This window comes from Carcharodon carcharias, chromosome 26 (assembly GCF_017639515.1).
Source record: "Carcharodon carcharias isolate sCarCar2 chromosome 26, sCarCar2.pri, whole genome shotgun sequence".
NCBI classification, from domain to species: domain Eukaryota; kingdom Metazoa; phylum Chordata; class Chondrichthyes; order Lamniformes; family Lamnidae; genus Carcharodon; species Carcharodon carcharias.
In genome coordinates, this window is record NC_054492.1 from 32,041,521 (window position 1) to 32,066,801 (window position 25,281).

A 25,281-nucleotide genomic window follows, 5' to 3' on the forward strand; every position below is an offset into this window, starting at 1 on the left:
CCCCTGCCCCGTCCCTCCCATCATCACCTCCACAACTGTTCATGTAGCTGCCTTTCGCAGCTGGAAACTGTTTCACAGGCATTGGCATTGCGTCCTCTGATTTATCCCCAGAGCAGCCATATTACTTGCGTAGCGTTAGACCATGTGTGCTTTGACTGCTAGAAGCCTGGCTGACTTATCTTCCCTCTTTTTCTTAGCGGAAGAAGGTGCTGAGGCCATTTGATTACCCTGATTAAGATCCACTTCCTCAACACAGGCGGAGATCAAGCGTTAGACCTCCAGCCTCTACAATAGAATTGACATTGTGTAATACAGATAATTGAACTGTCATCGTGAACTTTATTTTGTGTGTTGAGACAAAGAGCAGCTGAAGTTGGTTCTTAACCCATGTTGATCATTCCTGAATCAGATAATTAAACACAGATTTCACTATGGTTTCTCATTTGAAGGTATACTAATCCACCAGCAAGTTTACAATCCTCCTCCTCCTCCTCCTCCTCCTCCCCTCTTCCAGTAAGTACAGCCTTCAAGGCATTATGCAAGTCATCCTTTGGTGGGTGACTAGTTGTTTGAGTGAGTCATAAATGGAACATGTCCAAGGGAAGGGAGTGAAAGCACTTAATGGAAGACAAGAAACATCTTATGCTTAGTAATACAGTTCTACTCTGAAGCTCCTCCTCACTGTGAAATGTATGGGACACTAATAACTTTAATATCTTTTATTGATAAGTGCCAATTTGCCTCATTGACACATGGATCTCTGGATCCAATCTGTTTAATGCTTGCCTCATTTTCTTTGTGGCATTTATTTAGCACCTCAGGGAATCCCAAAGAGCTTCCTGTGCACCAAATTACTTTTGAAGTGCAGTCACTGTTATGTAGTTTACCGTTCTGCACAGATCTGCTTCTTTTACAGTCTGCCTTTCAGCGAAGTAGTTGGTCGAATTCTTAAGTAATTTTCTGAGGGCTCATCCCATGTCAAGTTCACCTGACCTGCCTGAATCAATGACTGAAGAGTTTATTCCCAATCGTGGGGAGAGTTGCTTGTTGGTAAAGTTTTTTTTTAAAAAATCTATCAACTTATGAGTTGGAAGCAAACAGACTGACTTAAAACTGAGTTGGATTGTAAGATTTTTTTTTAAAACAAGCTGTAGGGAGCGGTAGGATTTACAATCAGAATTCTGCAAAATTATCTCTGAAAACTTCAGTCATAAGTTTTAATGTCACAGCATATGCAATATGTGTAAGGCAATTGTTCAAAGGAGACATGATCACTGTGGAGTCGGATAACTTCTAACCTAAGATACTCTCCAGTAGTAGGTGAACTGAACAAATCTTTTACTCCACCCACCCCACCATGATTTGATTTTCCTCTGTTTCACCTCTTTGGGTTTTCCCTTCCCCTTCACACCATGTTGCTCCAATTCGTGACTGATTCCTGTGAAGTGTTGTTAATCAGGAAACAGTGGTGCTGCTGGAATGAGACTCCTTATGTGTCAACAGAGTGGCTTGGAGTGTGTAGAAACCTGAAATGGTGGGAAGTGGGGGGGGGTGGGGGTGGTGGTGGTGGTGGGTGATGAGAGGGGAAAGAAAATGGAGCAGAGTTAAACAAGAGCCAGTAATTTGCAACTGGTACATAATATTGATGGACAAGTTTGGCAGTGTACCTAGCTGGAATAGGGGTGATTGGATGTGGGAGGGACCAGTGTATTACAGGTGCAACACCCCTACAAGCATGCCCGACGGTAGCAAAAAGTTAATCTGTTTAATTGACGTGTGCAGTGCTTGAGATTTGCTGAGACAATAGTTGGGGCTGGTCTTGGGAGATTGTGCATATGAGTGGAAGAAGAATGGACTGAAAGACTCAATGTAAAACTTTTTCTTTTAAAACAGAGCAGTGAAAACTCTGAGAATGAGACTCCAAGGCGACGAGGGAGAAGAAGAGCCACAAAGTGAGTCTTTTTTTAAAAAAAATTGTTCATGGGAAGTGGGCGTTGCTGGCTAGGCCAGCATTTATTGCCCATCCATAATTGTCCTCATTCAGGCATTTAAGAGTCAACCACATTGCTGTGGGTCTGGAGTCACATGTAGGTCAGACCAGGTAAGGACAGCAGATTTCCTTCCCTAAAGGACATTAAAACAATCGACAATGGTTTCATGGTCATCATCAGACTTTTAATTCCAAATTTTTTTTAAAGTCAAATTTCACCATCTGCTGTGATGGGATTCAAACTCGGGTCCCCAGAGTATTACCCTAGGTCTCTGGAATACCAGTCCAATGACAATACCACTATGCCACTGCCTCCCCTATGTTTTGTGTTTCAGATATGTGCATGCTGATGTCTTGAGTAGAGTGTATATGATTTCATTGAGTGCTTAGGTCATGCATTAATTTTTAATTTGTGTGTGTGTAAATTTTGGTAAGGACTGTTGATTCTGTAGAATGGGGCATTTTTAATTATAGGCAGCCAGGGTCTGCATCAAGTGCTTTCAGGTCAAGCACAGGATGGGTTAGATGAAGAGAGAAGGCTCCCTATATATTGTCCCATCAACCACTCTGAGATTCAGTTTAGCAGAGGTTAGTTGTAGTGTAACGCTTCCTTCTTCCTATTTGCACTGTCATTCAGCAGAGGTTAGGTGATATGCTCCCAGCTGCTGTTCAGGAATCAGGCATTAAGAGCTGTATTGAAGCAAGTTTCTGGGATGGCTGTCACCTTCCTCATGACCTTGGTTTAATACTGGGAGCTAAGCATGGCAAGTCCTGGATACAAACTTGTGCATCATCTGCCCTTTGCAAAATGCAAAAGGCTGTGCTTCCGGCTGACATTTTTCCTGATTTTCCTGGCATTGAGCAATCTATAATAAAGGGCATTTTGGCTTAGGCATTATACGGACAGAAGAAATAGGAGCAGAAGTAGGCCACTCAGCCCCTTCAAGCCTGCTCCACCATTCAATAAGATCATGGCTGATCTGTTTGTGTTTTGGATTCCACCATATTCCCATCTACCCCGATAACCTTTGATTCCCTTGCCTAATAAGAATTTATCCACCTGCGCCTTAAAAATATTCAGTAACCCTGCCTTCTAAGACAGAGTGTTCCAAAGTGTCTCAACCCTCAGAGAAAAAATTCTCCTCATCTCTGTCCTAAAAAGGATGACCCCTAATTTTAAAACAGTGCCCTCTAGTTCTGGGCACATCCACAAGAGGAAACATCCTTTCCACGTCCACCTTTTCGAGACTGTTCAGGATCTTTTATATTTTATTCAAGTGTCCTCTCACTGTTCTAAACTCTAGTGGAAACGAGCTCTGTCTGTGCAACCTTTCCTCGTAAGACCGCTCATTCCAGGTATCAATCTAGTAAACCACCTCTGAACTGTCTCCAACGCATTTACATCCTTCCTTAAATAAGGAGACCAAAACTGCACATGGTATTCAAGATGTGGTCTGACCAATGCCCTGTATGACTGAAGCATAACATCCTTATTTTTATGTTCAATTCCTCTCATAATAAGGGATTGCATTCCATTAGCCTTCTTTATTACTTGCTGTACCTGGGGCCTAACTTTTAGTGACTCATGCACTAGAGCACCTTGAAATTCTGCAGATGTTCTCTGTTTAAGTAACACTGCTTTTTTATTTTTCCTGCCAAAGTGAACAACTTCACATTTTCCCACATTATACTCCATCTGCCAGATTTTTGCCCACTCACTCAACTTATCTGTATCTGTTTGCAGCCTTCTTACGTCCTCTTCACAACATACTTTCCTACCTATCTTTGTGTCATCTGCAATTTAGCTACCATGCCTTCGCTCCCCTCATCTAAGTCATAGCTATAATTTGTGAAAAGTTGAGGCTCCACTCGTCACATCTTGCCAATCAGAAAAAGACCCATTTATGCATACTCTGTTTTCTGCCAGCCAGTCAATTGCCTGTCCAGGCTAATGTGTTAACTCCTACACCATGAGCTTTTATTTTCTGAAATTACCTTGATGTGGCACCTTATCAAATGCCTCCTGGAAATCCAAGTACAGTACGTCTACTGGCTCCCCTTTATCCACAGTGCATGTTATTCCTTTAATCTCAATCAATTGATTAAACATGATTTTCCTTTCACAAAACCATGTCGGCTCTTCCCGATTACCATCAGCTTTTCTAAATGCCCAGCTATAACCTCCTGATGATCAATTCTAACAACTTCCCATGACACACGTTAAGCTAACTGGCCTATGGTATCCTGTTTTCTGCCTCTCTCTTGAATAGAAGGGTTATGTTTGCTACTTTTTAGTCTGATGGAACCTTTCTGGAATCTAGTGAATTCAGGAAAATTAACACCAATGCATCCACTACCTCAGCCTTTAAGACCCTAGGATGAAGTCCATCAGGACCTGGAGACTTGTGCAGCCCACAGCTCCATCAGTTTGCTCAGTACCACTTCCCTAGTGATTGTAATTTCACCAACTTCCCCTCCACCACCTGATTTGTTCATTTCACCTGCTATTCCCTTACTATCTACTGTTAACACTCCTCATTGTCACTCTCCAGAGGACCAACATTCAGTTTACATTTTTCCTTTTTAAATACCAGTGGAAAATTTTGCTTTCTGATTTTACATTTCTAGCTAGCTCCCTCTCGTACTCTTAATTTCTTTATCCTGATTTAACCTTTTAGTCATTCCCTGCTGTTCTTTATACTCTGACCAATCATCTAACCTGCTACTCATTTTTGTGCAGTTATATGCTTTTTCTTTAAGATTTTCCTTAACTTCTTTAGTTAACTATGGAAGGTGGGTCCTCCCCTTAGAATTTTACTTTATAGTAGGAATTACTTATTCTGAGTATTCTGAAATATCCCCTTAAATGTCTGCCACTTCTTCTCTGTTGACCTATCCTGTAGCCCAGTATCCCAGTTCACCTCAACTTTTGTGCCCACATAGTTGCCCTTATTTAAGTTTAAATTACTAATCTTAGACCCATTCTTCTTCCTTGCAAACAGAATGTAAAATTCAGCAATATGACTTTAGGCAAGATTAAAACCCTTTGTTTTTGTCTTATCCAAGAGTCTGCAATGTGTTTCTATCGCTGTTGCAAGATGTTAAGCGTGTTAAAGCAAACCACTGCTGGCTCAAATTCCCCAGGAACCAATTAAAAATGCTTTTACACCTTCCAATTCTATGCTGTCCCTCCCAAAGCTCTACTGTGGCTTCTCACTGCAAGAGGAGATTTTAAAGGAATTGTGCAGTATGACGGTAATTTGGAATGTAGACAGAAAATTACAGAAACACACAGCAAAGTCAACATATGAAATGAGGGAAAATATTGAAGCATTTCTCTCAGGCATTGACTGACCTGCCTTGGCTTTCCCAGCATTTCTTCTCATTCCTATTCCTTTAATGTTTCTTTTCATGTTGCTGCATTAGCAGTGAAACAGATTGTTATCATAATTTGCATGATGAACCAAGCAAAAATGGAATGGGGTCAATGTCAACGTGTTGTCATGCTAACTGCAAACTGTGGGTGTAGTCTCCCTTCCCGTGCTAGGTGGGCACAATAGTGACTGGGATATTTTTAATTTTAACTGATGTTGTATCATCTTTGCACCATTGTGCCTGTTCTCCGATCGAACTAAATGTCTGATTCCATTTGTGTGTCAGTTGGAAAAATGCAGTATCTGAGAATGAAGAGGAGGAGGAAGAGGAGGAAAAAGAAGAGGAAGAGGAGGAAGAGGAGGAGGAGGAGGATGAAGAGGAGGAAGAAGAGGCAGCTAGCAGTGCTGAAAGTGAACCTGAAAGAAAAGTCAGAGCCCGTCGACCAGTTACCAGGAGGTGAGATGGGGGCAGTGTCTTTTTCGTGCTTGTTGCTATGAACTCCTCTAGGACAGCTGTACTTCAATTCACAGCTTGTAACCACTTGTAAACATTTCTTATAAATTCCAGTCTTTTTAAACAGAAAATAGTCGTTGGAGACTTCCCTCATCTTTAGGTTGCTTTTGATTGCTATTGACTTTGCTGTACATTATTAAATTTAAAACTGTTGGTGACTTAACATTAAATGGCTTCCTCACATCAGATCCTAGATTTATTTTTAAAATTGAAACCATCGGAACTTTGTGGTCTGTACATTTACTTAACCAACTCGAATAGTTGTGGTGCAAAGTACTGTGGGCTCTCATCCATTCGCTCACACTTCCTGTCTTGTACCCTCTCACTTAGAGTCATAGCACGATCCATTACGGAAGGAGGCCGTTTAGCTCTTAATGCCTGTGCCAGCTCTTTGGAAGAGCAACCCAGTTCATCCCACTCCACTGTTCTTCCTCGTTAGCCTTACAGATTCTCTCCCTTCAAGTTATTTATCCGTTTCCTTTTTAAAAGCTGTTAGTGAATCTGCTTCCACCATCCTTGTAGGCAGTACCTTCCAGATCACAACTCGCTACATATTTTTTCCTTTGTGTTCCCTCCTGGTTCTTTTGCCAATCACCTTATAACCTATGTCCTCTGGTTATTAAACTATCTGCCTCTGAAACAGTTTCTCCTTATTTACTCTGTCAAAATCAGTCATGATTTTGAACAGCTCCATTAAATCTCCACGTAACCTTCTGTGCTGTATGAAGAATATTCAGTTTTGCTGGTATCTCCACGTAACTGAAGTCCTGCATTCCTGGCACCATTCTAGTAAATCACCTCTGCATCCTCTAAGGCCCTGACATCCTTCTTAAAATGTGGTGCCCACAATAGCTGCGGCCTAACCAGTGTTTTATAAAGGTTTGACTTAACTTGCTTGCTGTTGCGCTCTGTGCCTCTATTGAACCCCGGATTGTGATGCCTTTTTAACAACCTTCTTAACTTGTCTCTGCTGGCTTCAAAGGCTTGGGTATATACACCCCATAGTTTCTCCATTTTTGTGTCGCTTTTAAAATTATACTGTACAGTTAATATTGCAACTCCTGATACATCCTACTAAAATGAATCACTTCAGTCCTCCACCTGCAAGTTCTCCTCCAAGGCACTCGCATAAGAACATAAGAAATAGGAGCAGGAGTATGCTCCACCATTCAATGAGACCATGGCTGATCTCCTACCTCAGCACCTCCCGACGCGGAATTATGTCGCTGTTCCTTCACTGTCGCTGGGTCAGAATCCTGGAACTCCTTCCCTAACAGCATTGTGGACGTATCTATACCACATGGACTGCAGTGGTTCAAGAAGGCAGCTCACCACTGCCACCTGAAAGGCAATTTAGGGATGCTGGCCTTGCCTGCGATACCCACACCCCAAGAACAAACAAAAAGAAAAATTTCTCTGCCATGTGCCTATACACATTTCATCAGTCTGTCTGCCTCCTCTGGGTGTCTGTTTTTATCCTCTTTACTGTTCACTGCATTACTGAGTTTTATCCTCTGCAGAATTATATCCTGAACACCCCAGTCCAGGGATCAGTGTACATTGACTGGTGGAGCAGGCTTGAGGGGCCTACACCTGCTCCAAAGGCGATGGTCCCAACACTGACCTCTGGGGCATCCCCCTGTAAACTTCGTTCAGACTGATAAACAACCTGTCACCAGTACTATCTGCTTTCTGTCCTATAGCTAATTGCATGAGCACAAAATTCACTGCCCTTTTTAATCCCATGGGCTTTAATTATGCTTTATCGAGCACCCTCTCTTTGATTCCTCTTTTTAAAAAAAGAAGTTGGATTTTGTTTAGGAAAGGAAACCTTCCAGCAGCACCACTAAAGAGACGGGTCCACCAGCAGTCCAGAAAGTTGGTTTTACTTGGTGCTGGGACCACAGACCAACCTGCGAACAAAGGAGGACATGATTGACCCTGAGATCACACTCCACTGGTAGACTGTCTCTTTGTCAGTAGTATTCATTGCTTAGAAATCTCTTCTTACCTATTGACGGTTGTAATTTTTCTAGACCACCAGCCAGGACTCAAGTTAAAAGACAGAAAACTCGGAGGGGAAAGAAAAGGAGAAGGGATTCTTCTGATGATGATGATGATGACGACACTCCCAAACGACAGACACGCAAGTGTGTGACAAAAAATGTGAGGTTAGTGTGGAGCCTGTGACTTTGTCTGAAAGTCCTTCTATAAGCCTTTGAAAACCTTACTCTGAACTGAGTTTGTCATCTTAAGGGATCGGTGCTGTGAAATCAAATTTTGCCTGAGGTATAGATGAGGAATGGATTTTTTTGTTTTTTTTATTCATGGGATATGGGTGTAGCTGGCTAGCCCAGCATTTATTGCCCATTCCTAATTGCCTTTGAGAAGGAGATGGTGAGCTGTCTCTTGAACTATTGCAGTCCATGTGGTGTAGATACACTACAGTGGTGTAGATACACCTACAGTGCTGTAAGGGAGGGAGTTCCAGGATTTTGACCTAGCGACAGTGAAGGAACAGCCAATATATTTCCAAGTCAGGATGGTGAGTGGCTTGAAGGGGAACTTGCAGGCGGTAGTGTTCCCATGTGTCTGCTGCCCTTGTCCTTCTAGATGCAGTGGTAGTGGATCTAGAAGGTGCTGTCTAAGGAGCCTCAGTGAGTTCTTGCAGTGCATCTTGTAGATGGTAACACGAGACAAGTCAAGGGCAAGAGAACCCCATATACCTCAATGGCGCAATCCTTATCACAGATCCTGGGTGTCCCAGACATGCTTAGAACTTCTGTATAACCTGTAGCCTTGTAATTACACTGTGGATTACTAGTATATAAATGTTCAGCGTGCTTCCTTTGTTATACTAGTGTAGTTGTCAGCCTGTGGCTCTATTGTGCATATCATTCTGACTTCCTGGTGTCAGGAGTTTCCTATTGCAATTTTTAAAAAATTCTTTCATGGTACGTGGGCATCATTGGCAAGGCCAGCATTTGTTGCCCAGTCCTCATTGCCCTTAAACTGAGTTGCTTGCTAGGCAGTTAAGGCATTTTAGGCAGTTAAGAGTCAACCACATTGCTGTGTGTCTGGAGTCACGTAGACCAGACTGGGTAAGGATGGCAGATTTCCTCCCCTAAAGAGCATTAGTGAACCAGATGGGTTTTTACAACAATTGGTGATCATTGCCATGGGCACCATAACTGAGTCCAGCTTTATATTCCAGATTTATTAATTGAATTTAAATTCCATCTTGGTGTATTTTGAACCCATATGCCCAGAACATTAACCTGGGTCTTTGGATTACTAGCCCAGTGACATTGCCACTGTCGCCATGTATTATTAATGCGCATCTTACCCTATTTTAAATTTTAATAATATTTGTGTAGCACCTTATCATATCTACCTTATCTGCACCATTTCATGTCTGCCGTTTTTGTCTTGGATGAGATTGGGGTTGAAGTTGGTCATTATGATCTTCCAAGGCTTTGTCCTTCCAATTGTGAAATCGATGTGTCCAAAATTGGCTAGCTGGGCACGGCACTAAAGGGCTGCTCCTCCTGGTAGAAATGCATCAATCCACCTTTTGAGGGAGAAAGGTTAATAAAAGAAAATTACTGGAAAGGAAGTTTTAAATTTACAAATCCCATGCATGGCGAGCAACCTATTTAAAGGATTCAAAGTTTTATTCCTCTTATTCCAGGTGGATGCAGAGTCTGGGTCTGAGCCTCAGCTGGTCTTTGCTTCTTGCCGTCTTGAGGATCCTTCTGGATTTCTCTCGACTAGACCTTACTGACACACCTCATTATGCTTGGATTTGAGCCTGGACAATTGGCTGGCCTCTCATTTGACATTTGTTCAGTTCCTACATTCACATTCCTCAGCATTCTATTCACCATGCTAGTTTGAGAATTGTAATTGCCCTTCCCCATTTCCTGAAATCAGCGACGAGGGGAGATAACCATGGGAACTGTGCAGCAACCCCTGTCTGGGTTTGGAAAGGATTGATTTGCAATCCCAAGGGAGGCAGAGGATGGCTTGTCATAATCTGGCTATCATTATGTTTTCAGTTATAAAGAAGATGATGATTTTGAGACTGATTCAGATGATCTCATCGAAGTTACAGGAGAGCCAGCACGGGAGGAGAATGATGACAGCGAAACCATTGAGAAAGTGATTGACTCCCGCATTTGGAAAAAAGGAGGTGAGATGAGTGCAGAATGGCATATGCCATCCCTCCCTGTTAATCGCCCCAGCTGGCAGAAGAAAAAGCCCCTGTTTCTGAATCCAAAATGTCTTTGAAATGACAGGTTTCTCTTCTGGCTACTTGAGGATTATGGAAACTTTGGACTGGAAATAGAAAAGTGCTAAGATCTCTTGAATATAGAAGTAGGATTTCTGTTTCTCCAGGGCATGAGATAAATTAAAAAAAAACACTGCTGGAAATCTGAAAAATTTAGAAATAAGTAATAGGCTGTAGAAAGAGAGATTATTAGTTTGCATGATAAATCAGTGCAGGTCAAGTGTCCACTGAAATCATTAACCTAGTCTTTCAGATGTTGATTGACTTGCTGTGTATGGTTACATGTACTGTTTTTATACAAACTAGCATCACTTGGGCCATTGGCAGGAGGAAAATCCTGTGCATCTTCCTGTCTCCTCTCTTACCCCTTCCCAATCCCACCTGCCCTGACCCAACTCCCATCCCCTGGTCTCACTCATGCTCACCTATACCTTCACATCCCCCACCACCACCACTGGGACGTCTGTACCATGACACGGTTAGTAGTTGAGCCTTTTGGAGGAGATGGTGGTTTGGAACGGTTTTACTGCATTTCTTTTTTTCCCCCATTGGCAGTTGTCGGAGCCCCAACCACAGTCTACGCAGTAGAGGCTGATGGGAATCCAGGGGCAGACTTCGATCCGGAGAAGGATGAGAAGGAGGTGCATTATCTGATCAAGTGGAAGGGCTGGTCGTATATCCACAACACCTGGGAAAGTGAAGAGTCGTTGAGACAGCAGAAAGTGAAAGGACTGAAGAAATTAGAGAACTTCATCAAAAAGGAGGAAGAAGTAAACCAGTGGTAATGCATGGTGCTCTCATTAAATCGTAACTGTGCTGCAACTGGTGTAGTGGAGCTCCATCGTCAGAGCAGATAGACTTCCATTTTTTTGCCACATAAGGATGCGCAAATTGTAGTGTACCTAGAATGGCTTTAACATTGATTTGAAGTCAAATGTCATTTAGGACTGGTTGCTGGGCTCGCTGAGCTTGCTTTGATCTTTGGGTTCCAGATTTGAATTCAACCTGCACACTGATGGGATGAAAGTCTCCTTAGCTGTGTCTCCAGGTTAACTGAGATGCCACATCATGAAAGGCATTCCACAGATGCTTCCAGATTTTGGAAGGGCATCGTCTAGAACTGAGCTAGATTCCTTCTCATTGTGGAAGTGGGCATTGTACAAAATTCCATTGGCTCACCTTTTGCTGAAATCTGAATGGCAGCAGTTTTGCTGGGATCTTGTGAATTCATGCTTCAGTGGCAGTCATTTTCTGTTTGTGAGAGATCAGCAACTAAGATCCAGCTTGTAAGTCACTGTTTGTTTTAATTATTAAAGGAGAAAATGTAGCTGATGGTGGAGAACACTCGTGTGCAGTTCTAGACTGTTGTTTGTTTAAACCTTCTTAACAATTAATCACCTCCATGACCAACATTTCAGCTGAAAGGTTTGTCTGACAGCTGTTTTGTTTAAGGGCAAATAAGGCAGATACTGACCGATCAGAGACCGTTTTTCATTGGGGCAAGTGAACTTGGGATGCTTGTACTTGGGGGGGGGGGGGTGTCTGTACTGATGCCTGAAGATTGGATCAGATTCCATTCACCAGCTAATGAAATGAGACAAACATTAAGAGTCACATCAACAAGTCTTAGCATCAAAGCAGTTCTGGTATCCTCTCACTTGTGATCCTATTACACCTGAAGGTCGCCTGTGAGTTATTCTGTGTTCTTAATTTCAGGCTGGCCAAAGCGTCTCCAGAAGATATAGAGTATTACAACTGTCAGCAGGAAATGGCTTTTGACCTCAATAAGCAATACCAGATCGTAGAGAGAGTGATTGGTAAGGAATGAGCTGGTATTTTTGAATATCAAAAGGAATAATTAGACTGTTGAAAGTGTTTTTCAATAACCCAAATTGGAAGTAAGTCAAAAAGGAAGTACAATTATACCAAGTTTGTGCTCAGCGTCTTTTTTATGGTTTTGAAAAGTTAAGTGCTATTTACAAATGATCTGGACTTCTAATCTTTTATATGAAAAGAAGCTCTCTGTTTTGTGGTTTAAATTCATCAAACAAGTTATTCTCTGGAGATGTAGAGATGCAGTCGTGGCCTGGATAATACAGTTTATTAATCTCTGAGACTACAATTGTCATGCAGACGAAAGGGAGCCACTGGTTGGAGACTGGCGTTAAGTTTCTCAGTGACTTAATAAGTATAACAACTGTACAGAATGCAAAGTTCCCGAATCCTTTCCTGCCTTTTGTAAGTTGGCTGGGAAAGCGGTAGGAATGTCTGTTGGCCTCAGCATCCTGGGTTACAAATTGTTTAAAAAAAATAGCCAGGATTGCCTCTTGCTGCGCTACAGTGACCTGAGAAATGCATGTGCACCAGGGTGAGGATCCGGATGAATTGGGTTGGGATGCCTCCACAGTCAAATTGCTTGCTCATCGATAGGCTCATCTGAAGAATGAGTGTTTAGTTACCAGGGCAATGAGGTGCCCAAGGAGCTGCACCCACCACACACAATTGCTTTTAGGCAAGGAATGGGGCAGGGGTGGATGGGGCAAGGACTCCAGTTTAAGGTTAACTTCTCCACGGTGCAAAAGATTTGCCGATTCCAGAAAACTTAGTTTCTGATTTAACTTGTTTTGATTATTAACCTATGTCAAATTTGAAATTGGCTCATTAAGTTTGTCCTTTCAAATTTTCAGTGAGGCTGATTGCACAGAGAGCGGGAAATACAGAATGATCCCAGGACAAACCCAACACGCACTGTCTCGAACTGTGTGTTCATTGTGTTTTCTCTCTCTGATTTTCTAAACAGATGGGAACATACCTGCTTTTAAATTGTTTTAATATTTTTTCCTTCTTTAAAGGCTGCTTTAAATGGTTCTCCAACATCATTTGTAGTAGCTCATTTCTTTTCATTTTTCCTCTCTCTCTTTCCCACTCCCACCCTCCAACCCCACTCCCATGCTGAGGTCAGCAAAATGGGTCCACAGCTAAAGCTGCCAAACCACCTAAGTTAGAACACCCATTCTTTGCCAGTTTGTTCCATGCCAACTTACACGTTTCCAAACCATAATGTGTTGTGGTATTTACTCAACCTGTTCCTGCTCTTCCCAGTGATCCAGGCAAGACTGAAATTAGATTCCAGGCAAGAGTTCCAAGCTTTGTAGCCAACAGAATACTCATAGTTAGTGCTGTTATACAAAAAAAAATTCTTTAAAACACTCTAAGCCAATAATCTGTATAGCTGTTTCTATGCATGAAGTTGATTCATTTTGAGTTTTGCATATAATGTTAGGCGTGACAGTATTTCTGATATCTGTAAACAATAAAATGCAATTTCACTGCTGTCAGAAGGAGGCTGTTTGGCCCATTGTGCCTGTGCCAGCTCTTTGCAAGAGCTATCCAGCAAGTTCCAATCACTTGTTCTTATCCCATAGCCCTGTAAGTTTTATTTTCCCTTCAAGTATTTGTCCAATTCATTAAATCTACTTCCTCCTTTCCAGCAGTGAATTCCAGATCACAGCAGTTCGCTGTGCAAAAAAAAATGTCCGAATGTTACCTCTTTAATAAGTTACCTTAAATCTGTGCCCTCTGGTCACTAACCCTTCTGCCTTCGGAAATAGTTTCTCCTTACTTACTTATCAAAACCTGTCCTGATTTTGAACACTTCCATTAAATTTGTTCTTAGCCTTCTCTGCTCTGAGGAGAACAGTCCCAGCTTCTCCTGCCAGTGCACGTAACTGAAGTCCCTCATCCCTGGTACCAATCTATCTTCCCAGGGCATATGTGGAGGTCTCATTTGTTGACGTCTACTAGGTTGTTTTACACGGCGGCCAAGACTGGGGCAATCGGCCCTTAATTACAGATCTTGACTCCTGAGTATGCTGTGCATTTTACAGTATCCACCCTCATTGAATGAATAGAGCCGCTGTTTTATTAGGACTTCAACCTTCTTCTGGCCGCTGAACCCAAAAAGATTTGAGCTACGTATGTTGGCAAAGACTTGGAGGCTACCGCCTTTTCATAATAGTTGTCATGAGTAAAACAAGCACTCCTGCTGTCAGTGCATGCTGTCTATGTAGAAGTAATTTATGAATGGAACAAGGGATTGCTATTCCAAATAATTCCTTTTCTAAGAATACCTCATTAGTTGTATTAAAATGTTTTTCAAAACCATTCTAAAAATAGTGAACACCAGTGATGTAACAATTACCTTCAAGTTTTCTGAATTAATTTGACTGTCTGTTGAACGAAGCTTTAAGTGTGTTGAGTCAGCCTGTACCGAATAACAATTTATTTTCTCCTCAGCTATGAAGACCAGTAAATCTTCATCCAGTCACACTGAATTCCCATGTAAGTATTTTCTGAAACTCTTTGGATGTAAACCATATCCCATTGATGGTTTCTCTGTCTCAATTCCTGTGTCTCTTAATAATTCCATGCTGGGTGCATGACATGTACACTCTTTCAGTCCTTTGTATCTGGCTCACGTTGGCATCTGGGATTATTCACTGTGTAAGACAGTTTGACAGTTCAGAGACCAATTTCTATACATGACAAAGGTATGCTGACATTGTGAGGCACTGCTTTAGACTACACGTAGGGTGTGAAGATCTCTATTTATAAACACTAACCGAGAGCATTTTGCAAGTCAGAAGAAGAAATAATATTCCAAAAAATATGCATACCGCATTATTGAATCATGTGTTTAGAAACCTCACTAGCACTCAGTGGCTTAAGCTTGTTTTAGTTACATACTGACAAAAGCATAGCATTAAACTCAGTCCTTTGTGGCAAAGAAACAGACCATTCTAGCCAGCCTGCTATTTATTTCTCCTTCGTGGACTCAGCCACCTTTAAAGTGAAGCTAGATATATCAACTCACTTCAACTGCTCCATTTGGTAAAAATCCACGTTCTAACCACTCTTTGGGTAAAGAAGAATGTAAATTGATTTTACATTATTTAAAGAGAACCTTTTTAACAACATTAATATCTAAGCATACAGACGTGTTGGCTATCAGCCAGGGATGTATTAGTTTTCATTTTAAGTTCAGCATTTTCTTCCATTAATGCCCTGGTATCAGACCTGGGGCAGGGACGTGTGCCCTTCAGCTTGGCGACCACCTGAGATGCTCTTGACTGCTGTTCTGTGCATCACAATATTAAACATTGCATGGTATTCCATTTCAAGATTCCCTATTAACTTGCCCAGGTGGTCACACTGCATGAGTGAAGCTGGACCTTCAAAGTCAGCAGTCCGTATATGACCGGGGAGAGGAAGCATCATAGCTGAGGTTGATGTGCACTTTCCAGCAGAGGGTGACTAGATGGCAATTGGCAGAGAGATCCTGGTTCACTAGTATTCCCTCCCTTACTGTTATATTCCAGAAAGCCAGCTGGTGAAGGATGTAACAAGAGCCCATCTTTACACACTTCTGCAAGCATTTATTTACGCAATTACAGATTACAAGCAAGAGCCTCCTAACCCAACAACCACACTTCCAGTCTGTGCCTATATATATATATATATATATATATATAGGGGCACAGTGAATCCCCAGTTGATGCCCATCTGCCTACAACTAATCACAATTAATAAACAATTGTCACTTATCCATGCTAATACTGTAGACATGGCGATGATCTGTAAGGCTATGCACCACACCGAGCAGAGAATTAAACTACTTAGCACTGGGGAAAATGAACGCAATGCTTCATATTATATCAGTTACATTCCAGGACTAGTCATTGCACAGGCCTGCGCAAATAATCGAGACAACATGAGCTTAAATCCCACTGTGCCAGTTAGTGAATTTGAATTTTGTTTAAAATACATGAAATTAAGATGCTGGTGTTTGTAAAAGTGACCTTGAAACTGTCTGATTAACAAGTTTAAAAAATGGCAACTGGTTCACTGATGCATTTTAGGGATGGAAACCTGCACCCTTACCTGGCCTAGATGTGACTCCAGTCCACACCAACGTAGTTGGCTTTTAACCTATCCTCTGCAGTAGCCTAGCAAGCCGGACAGTTGTATCAGTGCAACTAAAGATGGGCAGTAAATGCTGGCCTTGCCAGCAATGTCCACAACTAGATAATGCATTTTTTTAAAAATTGGTAGCTGTTTACAGTAAGGTGCATGTTAGCACTGAGGTAGTGACTCATATTTGCCCCTTATGCTATAGCACATTCCAGCCACAAAACATCATCCTCTGGCCAGCCCGACTACCTGTGTAAGTGGATGGGTTTGCCATACGTGGACTGCAGCTGGGAGGATGGAGCGCTTATTTCCAGAAAGTTCCAGGCGTGCATTGATGCCTTCCATAACCGCCACAATTCCAAAACTATTCCCTCGAAAGACTGCAAGGTGATTGTCATATGCGAAGGTACCACGTTTGTGTTAAATGTGATTTTTTTTTTTCAAATACATTACACTTAAAAACTTGGCTGGTTTTCACTCAAGTTGTATGTTCGCTGTTTGAGATGAGATGGAAGAGCAAGTGGGATTTTTAATTAGTGCAAACGTAGGACACATTATTAACCACAGTCTCCCCAAACTCTACTCCCAGCTCCTTTCCAGGCGTTGATTCTTGAATATGGATGTTGGAGCCGCAAACGCCCTTATTCCACTCCAGCCAAATAACACATTCCCTTGCATGAACGTAGATGGTGTGTTGGATCAGGCCATTTGACTCTGTTGGGAAGCACAACTGCACCCCGTCAAGTTCTCATCCAGAGTCTATATATACTGGCAGCTTTCAGCTGGAATTACTGGATACCCATTGGGAGTGAAAACATCTGTCTTTTCTTTCTGACTTTCCTTTCTCTCGCTCAGAGCCTTCGAGACTTGATCAGTTGTCACGCCTCAACTGCTGTCTTGGTTGAGGTCGGCAAACTCAGTACAAACCAGAGGCGAGGCAGGGAGTACCTGCTTTGCATGATTCATTTGCACACTGGATGTTCAGCATTAGAAGGATAAAATCCAAGATCTGAATGCACTTTGCCCAGTTTAACGTTGCCACTTCCCCAAAAGCAATGTAACTGTCACAAGGGGAGGCTTTTGCTGGTGAAGTGGAAATGAATCTAAAGCCGTTTAGGAAGTACTTCTCTCAATTGTTGGATGCTCATCAATCAATTAATTACTTTATCAGCTTCTGTTACTTTGGCACATGTAGTAGCTGATTTGCACATAGCAAGTCCCTGTAAGCATAACAAGATGTATGACCAGTTACACATTAAATGTTGGACAGGATAACTGGAGACTTCTGATGCAGAAGCAGAATATGGCAGATGCTGAAAATCTAAAATAAAAACAGAAAATGCTGGGAAGATTGAGCAAGTTGATTACAGGCCGTTGACCTGAAACATTAACACTGTTTCCCTCTCCACAGATGCTGCCCAGCCTGTTAAGTATTTCCAGCATTTTCTGTTCTCCTGTTATTCCATATTAGCTGGAGAACTCCACAGGTTTGTTTTGGAAAAAGTGCTACAGGATCTTTTACCTCCATCAGATGATGAATCAGTTCACATATCATCCAAATAACATAGCCTGGCACCTTTGACAGTGCAGCACCCCCTCAGTGCTTCATTGGTGTGTCAGACCAGATTACTTACTTAAGTTCCCATTGGTGGGTGAACATGCACCTGTCTGCCTAAGAGGTGTGCGTGTTACAGATTGGTTTACCCCTAGTATTGCAATTGTGTTGATAGTGACGCACTTTTACACGATTTGTTTCCCAGTTGCTGTGCAATATTGCACCAGTTCTGAGCTATTTTCTGAGCTATCTAATGTATCCAGCTTGAAATGACGTGGATTGTTATTAATGTATTTCCACACCTCACCCTGTTTTAGCGGAGTGGAATTACATATTGATGCTAAGTAGTGGGTGAACATACAAGAAAATGAGGGTTAGAATCAGCTTTGTGACGCTAGATGTAAATAGATGGTTCTTTGATTCAGAAAATGGAAATGTAACTTGTGGTATTTCTGATGAAGTGCATTGTAACAGCTTTTTAGTAATTTTCTTCACTCCTTTCTTGATGCCATTGACTTGTTGCACAGGTGCCAGGTGAATAAGTATCCACAGAATGGTGCCTTTCAGTAGACACAGAGGCATCACCACAGAGCTCTACCCCCAAAGTCCACATAGGCACATTTGAGGTGGGAGGGGTCATTTAGTAGCAATTGAACATCGGCTGAATTTATCCCTCCTTCATCCAGAAACACTGAAACTTTCAGTAGAATCTCTCCCATCAACACTGGCTAAAATCTGCTAGCGCAGGCTGAGAGCTTCCTTGACCATCAGTTGAGCTGATGGCACTTCCCAGTACACCACAGCTTTGTATCTAGTTTGGTTAATTGTTGCTTAATCAGTAAGTGTCCTTGGCGATAGAGTGTCCTTAGAGAAGCAGCAAATTACACCTCAGAAAGATAGATATTCAACCCATTGTATCTGTGTAGGTCTTCTAGATCAGTCCAACACTATCCTCTTTATCCTGCACTCTTTGCATAGCCTTGTATGTTCTGCTTCAAATATTTTATCTACTGTACCTTAAAGGATACAATCATCAATGCCTCATCTACTCCCTGAGACAAAGCTCTCTGTGCAGTAATAACTGTGAAGAGATTTCTCCTAACCCCTTCCCTCACTCTGACAATTTCTAATTGATAACTCTTTGCCAACCAGAGGAGAATTGCCCCATTCACTTTATCAAAGCTCTAATTCATCTTACATATCTGTCTTCAGCCTTTTCTTTCCCAATATAAATAGTTAAGAATGTAGGAAAATGTCATATTTTCTGGTCTAACTCACCTCCTGCCAGCCTCGTTGTCACATGATAAAATAACAGCAGGGTTGTTGACTAATCATGGTGATCAATCTCTATCAATTAGTTTACAGCAGTCCTTGACACAAGGTGAGGAAAGCCCACTTTGGGAGACATAGATCTAAACCTACCTGTTCTTACTACACTTACCATATGTTATGTTTCATGTTATTCCTGTATTGTATCCCAAAATCTTATCCTGCCTTTCACCTTCTCCCTAGGGAGCCTAGATTTACCACTTGCTCACTGAAGTAATAGTTCCAAATGTTTGATTCCCCTGCTCTTTATTACACTGTTTTTGTGTGCCTGCCAAAATAATTACAAAAGCATGAGTGGTACGGTACTTATTTTTGTGTTGACAAGGTATTTGCCTTGAGGCAAGTCAGATATCCCACGGGTATATGCTTCGTTTGCTGTGCAAGTCTATCAAATGATCCATTCACTGACTGTTTTGTATTTTCTGCCTATTCACAAGGGACCTTGCTTGTTCATGTATTAAGAAATAAATGGAAATTCAATTCATCTTTTCCAGGTGCTGAAACAGAGACCTAGGTTCGTTGCCATGAAAAAGCAGCCTTCCTACATTGGCAGTGACGGCTTGGAATTGAGGGATTACCAACTTGAGGGCCTGAACTGGCTCGCTCACTCCTGGTGCAAGTATGGATTTGGATATAATTCATGTGTTTGCAACGAATTGGATTGAATTTATTTCAGCTGGGCAACACTTCAGGGTTTACAGCTGGCCAACTGATGTCCTTGGGTTAAGGAGGGGATGAGGTATCCACGATCATTGTCCAGTGAGCCCAGCTGGAAAATGCATGGACTTTGGTTGCGGACAGGATGGGCATCAGTTGTCATGCCTCCTATGGTCGTAGGTCATCAATACTCATTAATTGGCATACACATAGAAAATGACCACTTTGAGGGTGAGGTACAAGAGACCTGTGGATCCCACCAAGAGTCAGCTGCTTCAGGAGATGAAAAATGGTGTTTTGATGATAACAGATAATTCTCAAACTCTCATCCCCTGTGGCAAGGACTTGGTGGAATTCAAACCCAGTGCGGTGGAAACTAGGCGTATTGCTATTTTTCACAACCAGCCTTATTTTGAAAACGGATGATGAGAGTAAGATGATGAACATTTACACGTGAATTAGATTATAGTGATGGAGAGCTGTTGTATCATCGGCCTCACTTTCTTGTCCTGACCTACTTTAGTCCAGTGGCAAGACAACTTTAAATGGCTGGAGATAGATCTGAATGCAGTGCATGACCTGAAGTGCGTCTTCTGTGTCTTGTCGAGCTCTAATCATTCCACATAAACAGTGCTGAACTGTCTTCAGGATGGTTGGACCTACAAGGGTCTCCTCTGCTTGCCTGCCGGAATCCATCTTTGCCTTCCCGGCGTAGACAAATGCCCAAGTCGCCAAGGATAGGAGACCTTCACCTGGTTCTGACGTCTCGAAGCGTTTCACTAGGGCGTGGCCATTGTCACTTGCCTAACAGCTACTTGGAGTCGCAGGTCAGAGCTGGGTGAAGCAACTCCAGAAGAGTGTGTTAAGTCCATCTGTGAGAGTTGTTACCCTTCTCTTACAGCCCTTCCACACGCATTTTAAAAACAAAACAGGTTGATTAAAAGAGGCAATTAGTTTGTGATTCATTGGGATTTTAAAAAAAGATAAAGTTGTTTACTTAATTGAAACTACTGCAATAAAGAGTTCATGATTAAATTCTCCACCATTGTCCAGTTGGGTGGGACTGCACTCACCTGCTTCCATTCTTAGCTATTTAATTGTAGCCGGAAAATGGCCATCAGTGTCTTTTCTTTCCATTCCTGTGCAATTCCATCTGGTGTCCCCCAAAGATCTATACTTGGTGGTCCTCCCCTTTCTCATCTACGTGCTAACCGTCAGCAATACCATCCAAAAACACAACATAATTTTCCTCATGTATGCTGACAGCACTTGAGTTTTACCTCACAGTTAACTCTGTTGCCCCCTCCATCATCTCTAACTTGTCAGGCTGCTTGTCTTACATCCAGTAATGGGGTGATCAGAAATTTCCTCCAATTAAATATTGGTAAGATTGAAGCCATTGTCTTCGGACCCACCATCAATTCTGCTCGCTCACCACCAGCTTCATCCCTCTGCCTAGTAACTGCATTAGGCTGTTAGCAACCTCTGAGCCATATTTGACTAGAGATGTGCCTTCAACCACATCTCTGGGCTGCCGCTAAGACCACCTATTTCCGCCCAATACGTTACTTGACTTTGCCCCTTCATTTCATGCTGAAACCCTTGTCTGGTAACAAAAGCACAGATATGACTCTTCCAGTGTGTTCCTGGCTTGCCCCTCACAGTCTACCCTCCATAATCGTGAGACCATCCAAAGCTCTGCTGCTCATGACCTAATTCAAACCAAATCCCATTCACCTATCACTCCCAGCTAAGCAACACCTTGATTTTAAAATTCCTTGATTTTAAAATTCTCATCCTAGTTTTCAAAACTCCTCATGCATACACCCGCGCGCACCCCCCGCACCCCAATCTTTTAAACTTCCAGTCCCACAGCCCTCTGAAATATCTGTGCTCCTCCAATTCTGGCCTCTGAGCATCCCCAGTTTTAATCAATTCACTATTGGTGCCCATGCCTTCAGCTGCCTGCGCCCTAATCTACAGTTCTCTCCCTAAACTTCTCCACCTCTTTGCCTCACTTTCTCCTTTAAGACATACTTTAAAATCTCTTTGACCAAGATTTTGGACATGATGGTCTGACTAGCCCCTTACTGTGCCGTAAATGACTGTGACTCACCTGCCCATATATCATCTTATGTGCCTCGATGTCACATTTTGTTTTTTAATGCCCCATGTGAAGCATCTTGGAATGTTTTGTTATGGCAAAGCAGTTATATACTTGCAAGTTGGTGTGTAAATACTTTTGGTGTTTAAATAGTTAATTTCTTGACTGTTGTCACACTTTCTTTGGCTCAGGAAGTTCACTGTTTGCATTTTGTCTCTTTACACTGCCCTTCCCCTCCCCCTCCCAGGTGTAACAGTGTGATTCTGGCTGACGAAATGGGTTTGGGTAAAACAATCCAAACCATCTCATTCCTCTCAAACTTGTTCAATCAGCATCAGCTCTATGGTCCCTTTCTACTGGTTGTCCCGCTGTCCACCCTCACCTCCTGGCAGCGAGAGTTCGACATCTGGGAGCCCAACATGAATGTGGTTGTCTATATTGGCGATGTCATGAGCCGCAATACGGTTAGTGTGGTACCTTGCTGACAAACGCTTGGCGGAGATCCGGGAACAGTGGGAATTGGAAATTGTGTCAAATGCGGAAAATACCCTGCAGGTTAATCAGCATCTGAGAGACTGGCCGATGTCTTGGGTGGTGTCATCTCTCAAAAGCCTTATTGCAAACACGATTTGTTTTTCTCCTGCAGATCAGGGGGCTCATTGTGCCTTTTAGTACTCCAGCTCAGCTACGTCTCCATGCAATCTGGATGTTATTCAGTTACCAGTTTGGAATGTGATTCTATGGATTACTATGTTCACAATAGGATAATTGTCTAAATGTTATTACACTCCTAAGCAACTATTCTAAAATGAAGACAGCACAGTCAAATGCCATTTTACCCTCCCTGTTATCTCCTCTCACTGGATAGTGATCAGGATTTGGGAGTATGAGCCAGCCAGTTTTTCCCTGCCCCCCCAACCAGGAGTTTTGAGAAAAATTGTAACGTTGCTTTCTGATTGCTTTGCTGAGATCAGATAACAGACATGGGATCTTTCAGTTCTCGGTGGTTCAGTTACTCCCTGCCTTAATCATTTGAGTGATTAAGGGCTTTTTCCATCGAGCGGGTAGAGCCTGAGGTTGTAAGGCCTACCAATGGCTGAAGGGCATTCCCTATTGTGTGCTTGTACAACAAGTATTTGGTTAGTGGGCACACTCGCACAAGGACTAGGACTCTGGGCCTATTGATAAATATCATTGCATGACCATTAGTGAATGTTAACCTGAGGCACAGAGCTAATTAAAACTTTCTATTATAGATCCGGGAATATGACTGGTTACATCCTGAGACAAAGAGGCTGAAGTTTAACGTACTGATAACAACATACGAAATTCTGCTGAAAGATAAGGTAATAAACCCACAGACAGTGACTGGGAATTTGACGACTTTGCGAAGAAACTGAATTGGTAACCAAGGGGGATAATTTCAGAATTGGCACAGAGGGAGAGGTTGAAAAGAATATTTTCACTCAAAGATTTATGAAATTTATGGAATGTTTTACCACAAATGGCTGTTGAAGCTGAGTTGGTCGTAAGCTTTAAGCAAGAATTAGATACATGCTGGAAGAAGAAAATCATCAAAGGTTATAGGGAAAGAGCAAAGTACTGAGGTTAGAATGGAAAGCTCTACCACAGAGCGGGTAGAGGCACAGATCCCATTCGCTGAATAGCTTCCATTTGTGCTGAAACTTCCCTCATCAATAGTTACTAAGACTGTTTTTCTTCCCTGTCAGAATGTTTTGGGGAGTATAAACTGGGCTTTCCTGGGAGTGGACGAAGCTCATCGATTGAAGAATGATGACTCCCTCTTGTACCGGACTCTGATTGACTTCAGATCCAACCATCGGCTTCTGATAACAGGGACACCGCTGCAGAACTCCCTGAAAGAGCTCTGGTCACTCCTGCACTTCATTATGCCTGAAAAGTAAGCCAAACTCTTAAGTAGAAACAAATATACTCTTAGATTAAGGCTTGCAACTAGGCTTAGTTAACCTCCCACCTCTGCAAACACCCCTGCCTATCCCCATTAGCCTAACCACATTGACACTGAGAACTGTTCCACAGGTACAGGCTGCCCTTCTTCACCTGCTACATGCAGTATCCTTCCTATATGCACCTATACAGTGAATAGTATCAGGAATTTTAATGACCAAATTCATTCATGCTCTCATCTGTACTTTGTAGCTGATGTTGCTCAATAGCAGTCAGGAGTGTGAAGTTATACAGATTTCTTACTCCTTTAGCCAGATGTAATTGGATGTGTTGTTAATAACGTTTGTATCAAGCCTAAATAACTTGGCCTAGTGCACGGCGTAAGCAGAACAGATGATGAGCAACCCTGGGATACAGATTACATCCCAATGCCCTTCATTGTGCATTCTCTGGGAAAGTTTGCAGGGTTACAGAGAAAGGGAATGGGGAGTGGGATTAATTGGATAGTTCTGTCACAGAGCTGGCACAGGCATGATGGGCCAAATGGCCTCCTCCTGGGATTCAGTGATTCGTTAAGCCCTAGGACATGCACCTCAGAATGTGGGCTGATTCTGAAGTGTAGCACTGAAGGCATGCTGCATGGTTGACAGTGCTTTGTGAGGACATATTTCTTTCTGCATTAAGACATGCGGTTGGCATCTGAATTTTCTTTCTCTAGGTTTGATTCCTGGGAGGACTTTGAAGAGGAACATGGGAAAGGAAGAGAAAATGGTTTCCAAAGTCTCCACAGGGTGTTGGAGCCCTTCCTGTTACGCAGAGTAAAGAAGGACGTTGAAAAATCACTTCCTGCCAAAGTTGAACAGATCCTAAGAGTGGAAATGTCAGCCTCACAGAAGCAGTATTACAAGTAAGAGCTCAGCTGATGATGTGGGAATAGTTGAGGAGATCCCAAATAGGTGGAAGTCCAGGGTTTGATGATGGTCTCGTAAAATGAATTTTGTCTTTTTTTCATCCCTCTACTCTTCCCTGCTAATTTTTGCAGTTTCCACATGTTGGACACTTCTTTATATTGCCCATTCTGCTGATTTGAGCGTAGGCAGTAAATGCTTGAGAGCTATTTTACCCTGGAGGACATCACAGATAAGCCAGATCTTGATTCATCTTTTAACCATACCCTAGAGTGGAATAACTAGCTGATTTTGCTCCCCCGCCCTGACATTTAGCATTGAGACCAGCTAAGTCGGCAGAGAGCAGCGATTATAACTTCCTGGTGCTACCCAATGAGGCATCAGTGTAATGATATTTTGGCAATTTTTTTCTAGCCTCAAAATTGAGTCTATGACCTGTCATTCATCCAAAATAAAATTGATTACTAAATCATTTAATAAGCATCTGGATTCTACTCCTGCAATCATTAGTATATGGAGGACAGGAACCGGATAATGAACAGGATGTCCTCTCCTAAACTGTCACCTTAATTACACTGCAACAATCTGCATTTTTGCAACCTCGAGTTGTGAAGGAGGTTGATGAAACATTGTCGTTAATCTTTGGAGTTCCCTACCCCA

General features: G+C 42.3%; 1 protein-coding gene across 4 annotated transcripts in view; it reads left to right on the forward strand.

Moving 5' to 3' along the window:
- The window catches only part of chd2 (chromodomain helicase DNA binding protein 2), a 92,566-nt gene that overhangs the window by 27,503 nt on the left and 39,782 nt on the right, over positions 1-25,281 (forward strand). For 3 of the 4 annotated variants that reach the window (XM_041174842.1, XM_041174843.1, XM_041174844.1), the window contains 13 exons: positions 1,894-1,952; positions 5,651-5,821; positions 7,915-8,049; positions 9,937-10,070; positions 10,725-10,950; positions 11,886-11,986; positions 14,466-14,510; positions 16,345-16,526; positions 19,518-19,642; positions 22,032-22,248; positions 23,041-23,130; positions 23,515-23,705; positions 24,432-24,620. In XM_041174842.1, coding sequence (XP_041030776.1) covers positions 1,894-1,952; positions 5,651-5,821; positions 7,915-8,049; positions 9,937-10,070; positions 10,725-10,950; positions 11,886-11,986; positions 14,466-14,510; positions 16,345-16,526; positions 19,518-19,642; positions 22,032-22,248; positions 23,041-23,130; positions 23,515-23,705; positions 24,432-24,620 — 1,865 coding nt within the window. Of the gene's footprint in view, positions 1-973; positions 1,051-1,893; positions 1,953-5,650; positions 5,822-7,914; positions 8,050-9,936; positions 10,071-10,724; positions 10,951-11,885; positions 11,987-14,465; positions 14,511-16,344; positions 16,527-19,517; positions 19,643-22,031; positions 22,249-23,040; positions 23,131-23,514; positions 23,706-24,431; positions 24,621-25,281 lie in introns of those variants that run through there. The other variant, XM_041174845.1, reaches the window with a different exon arrangement.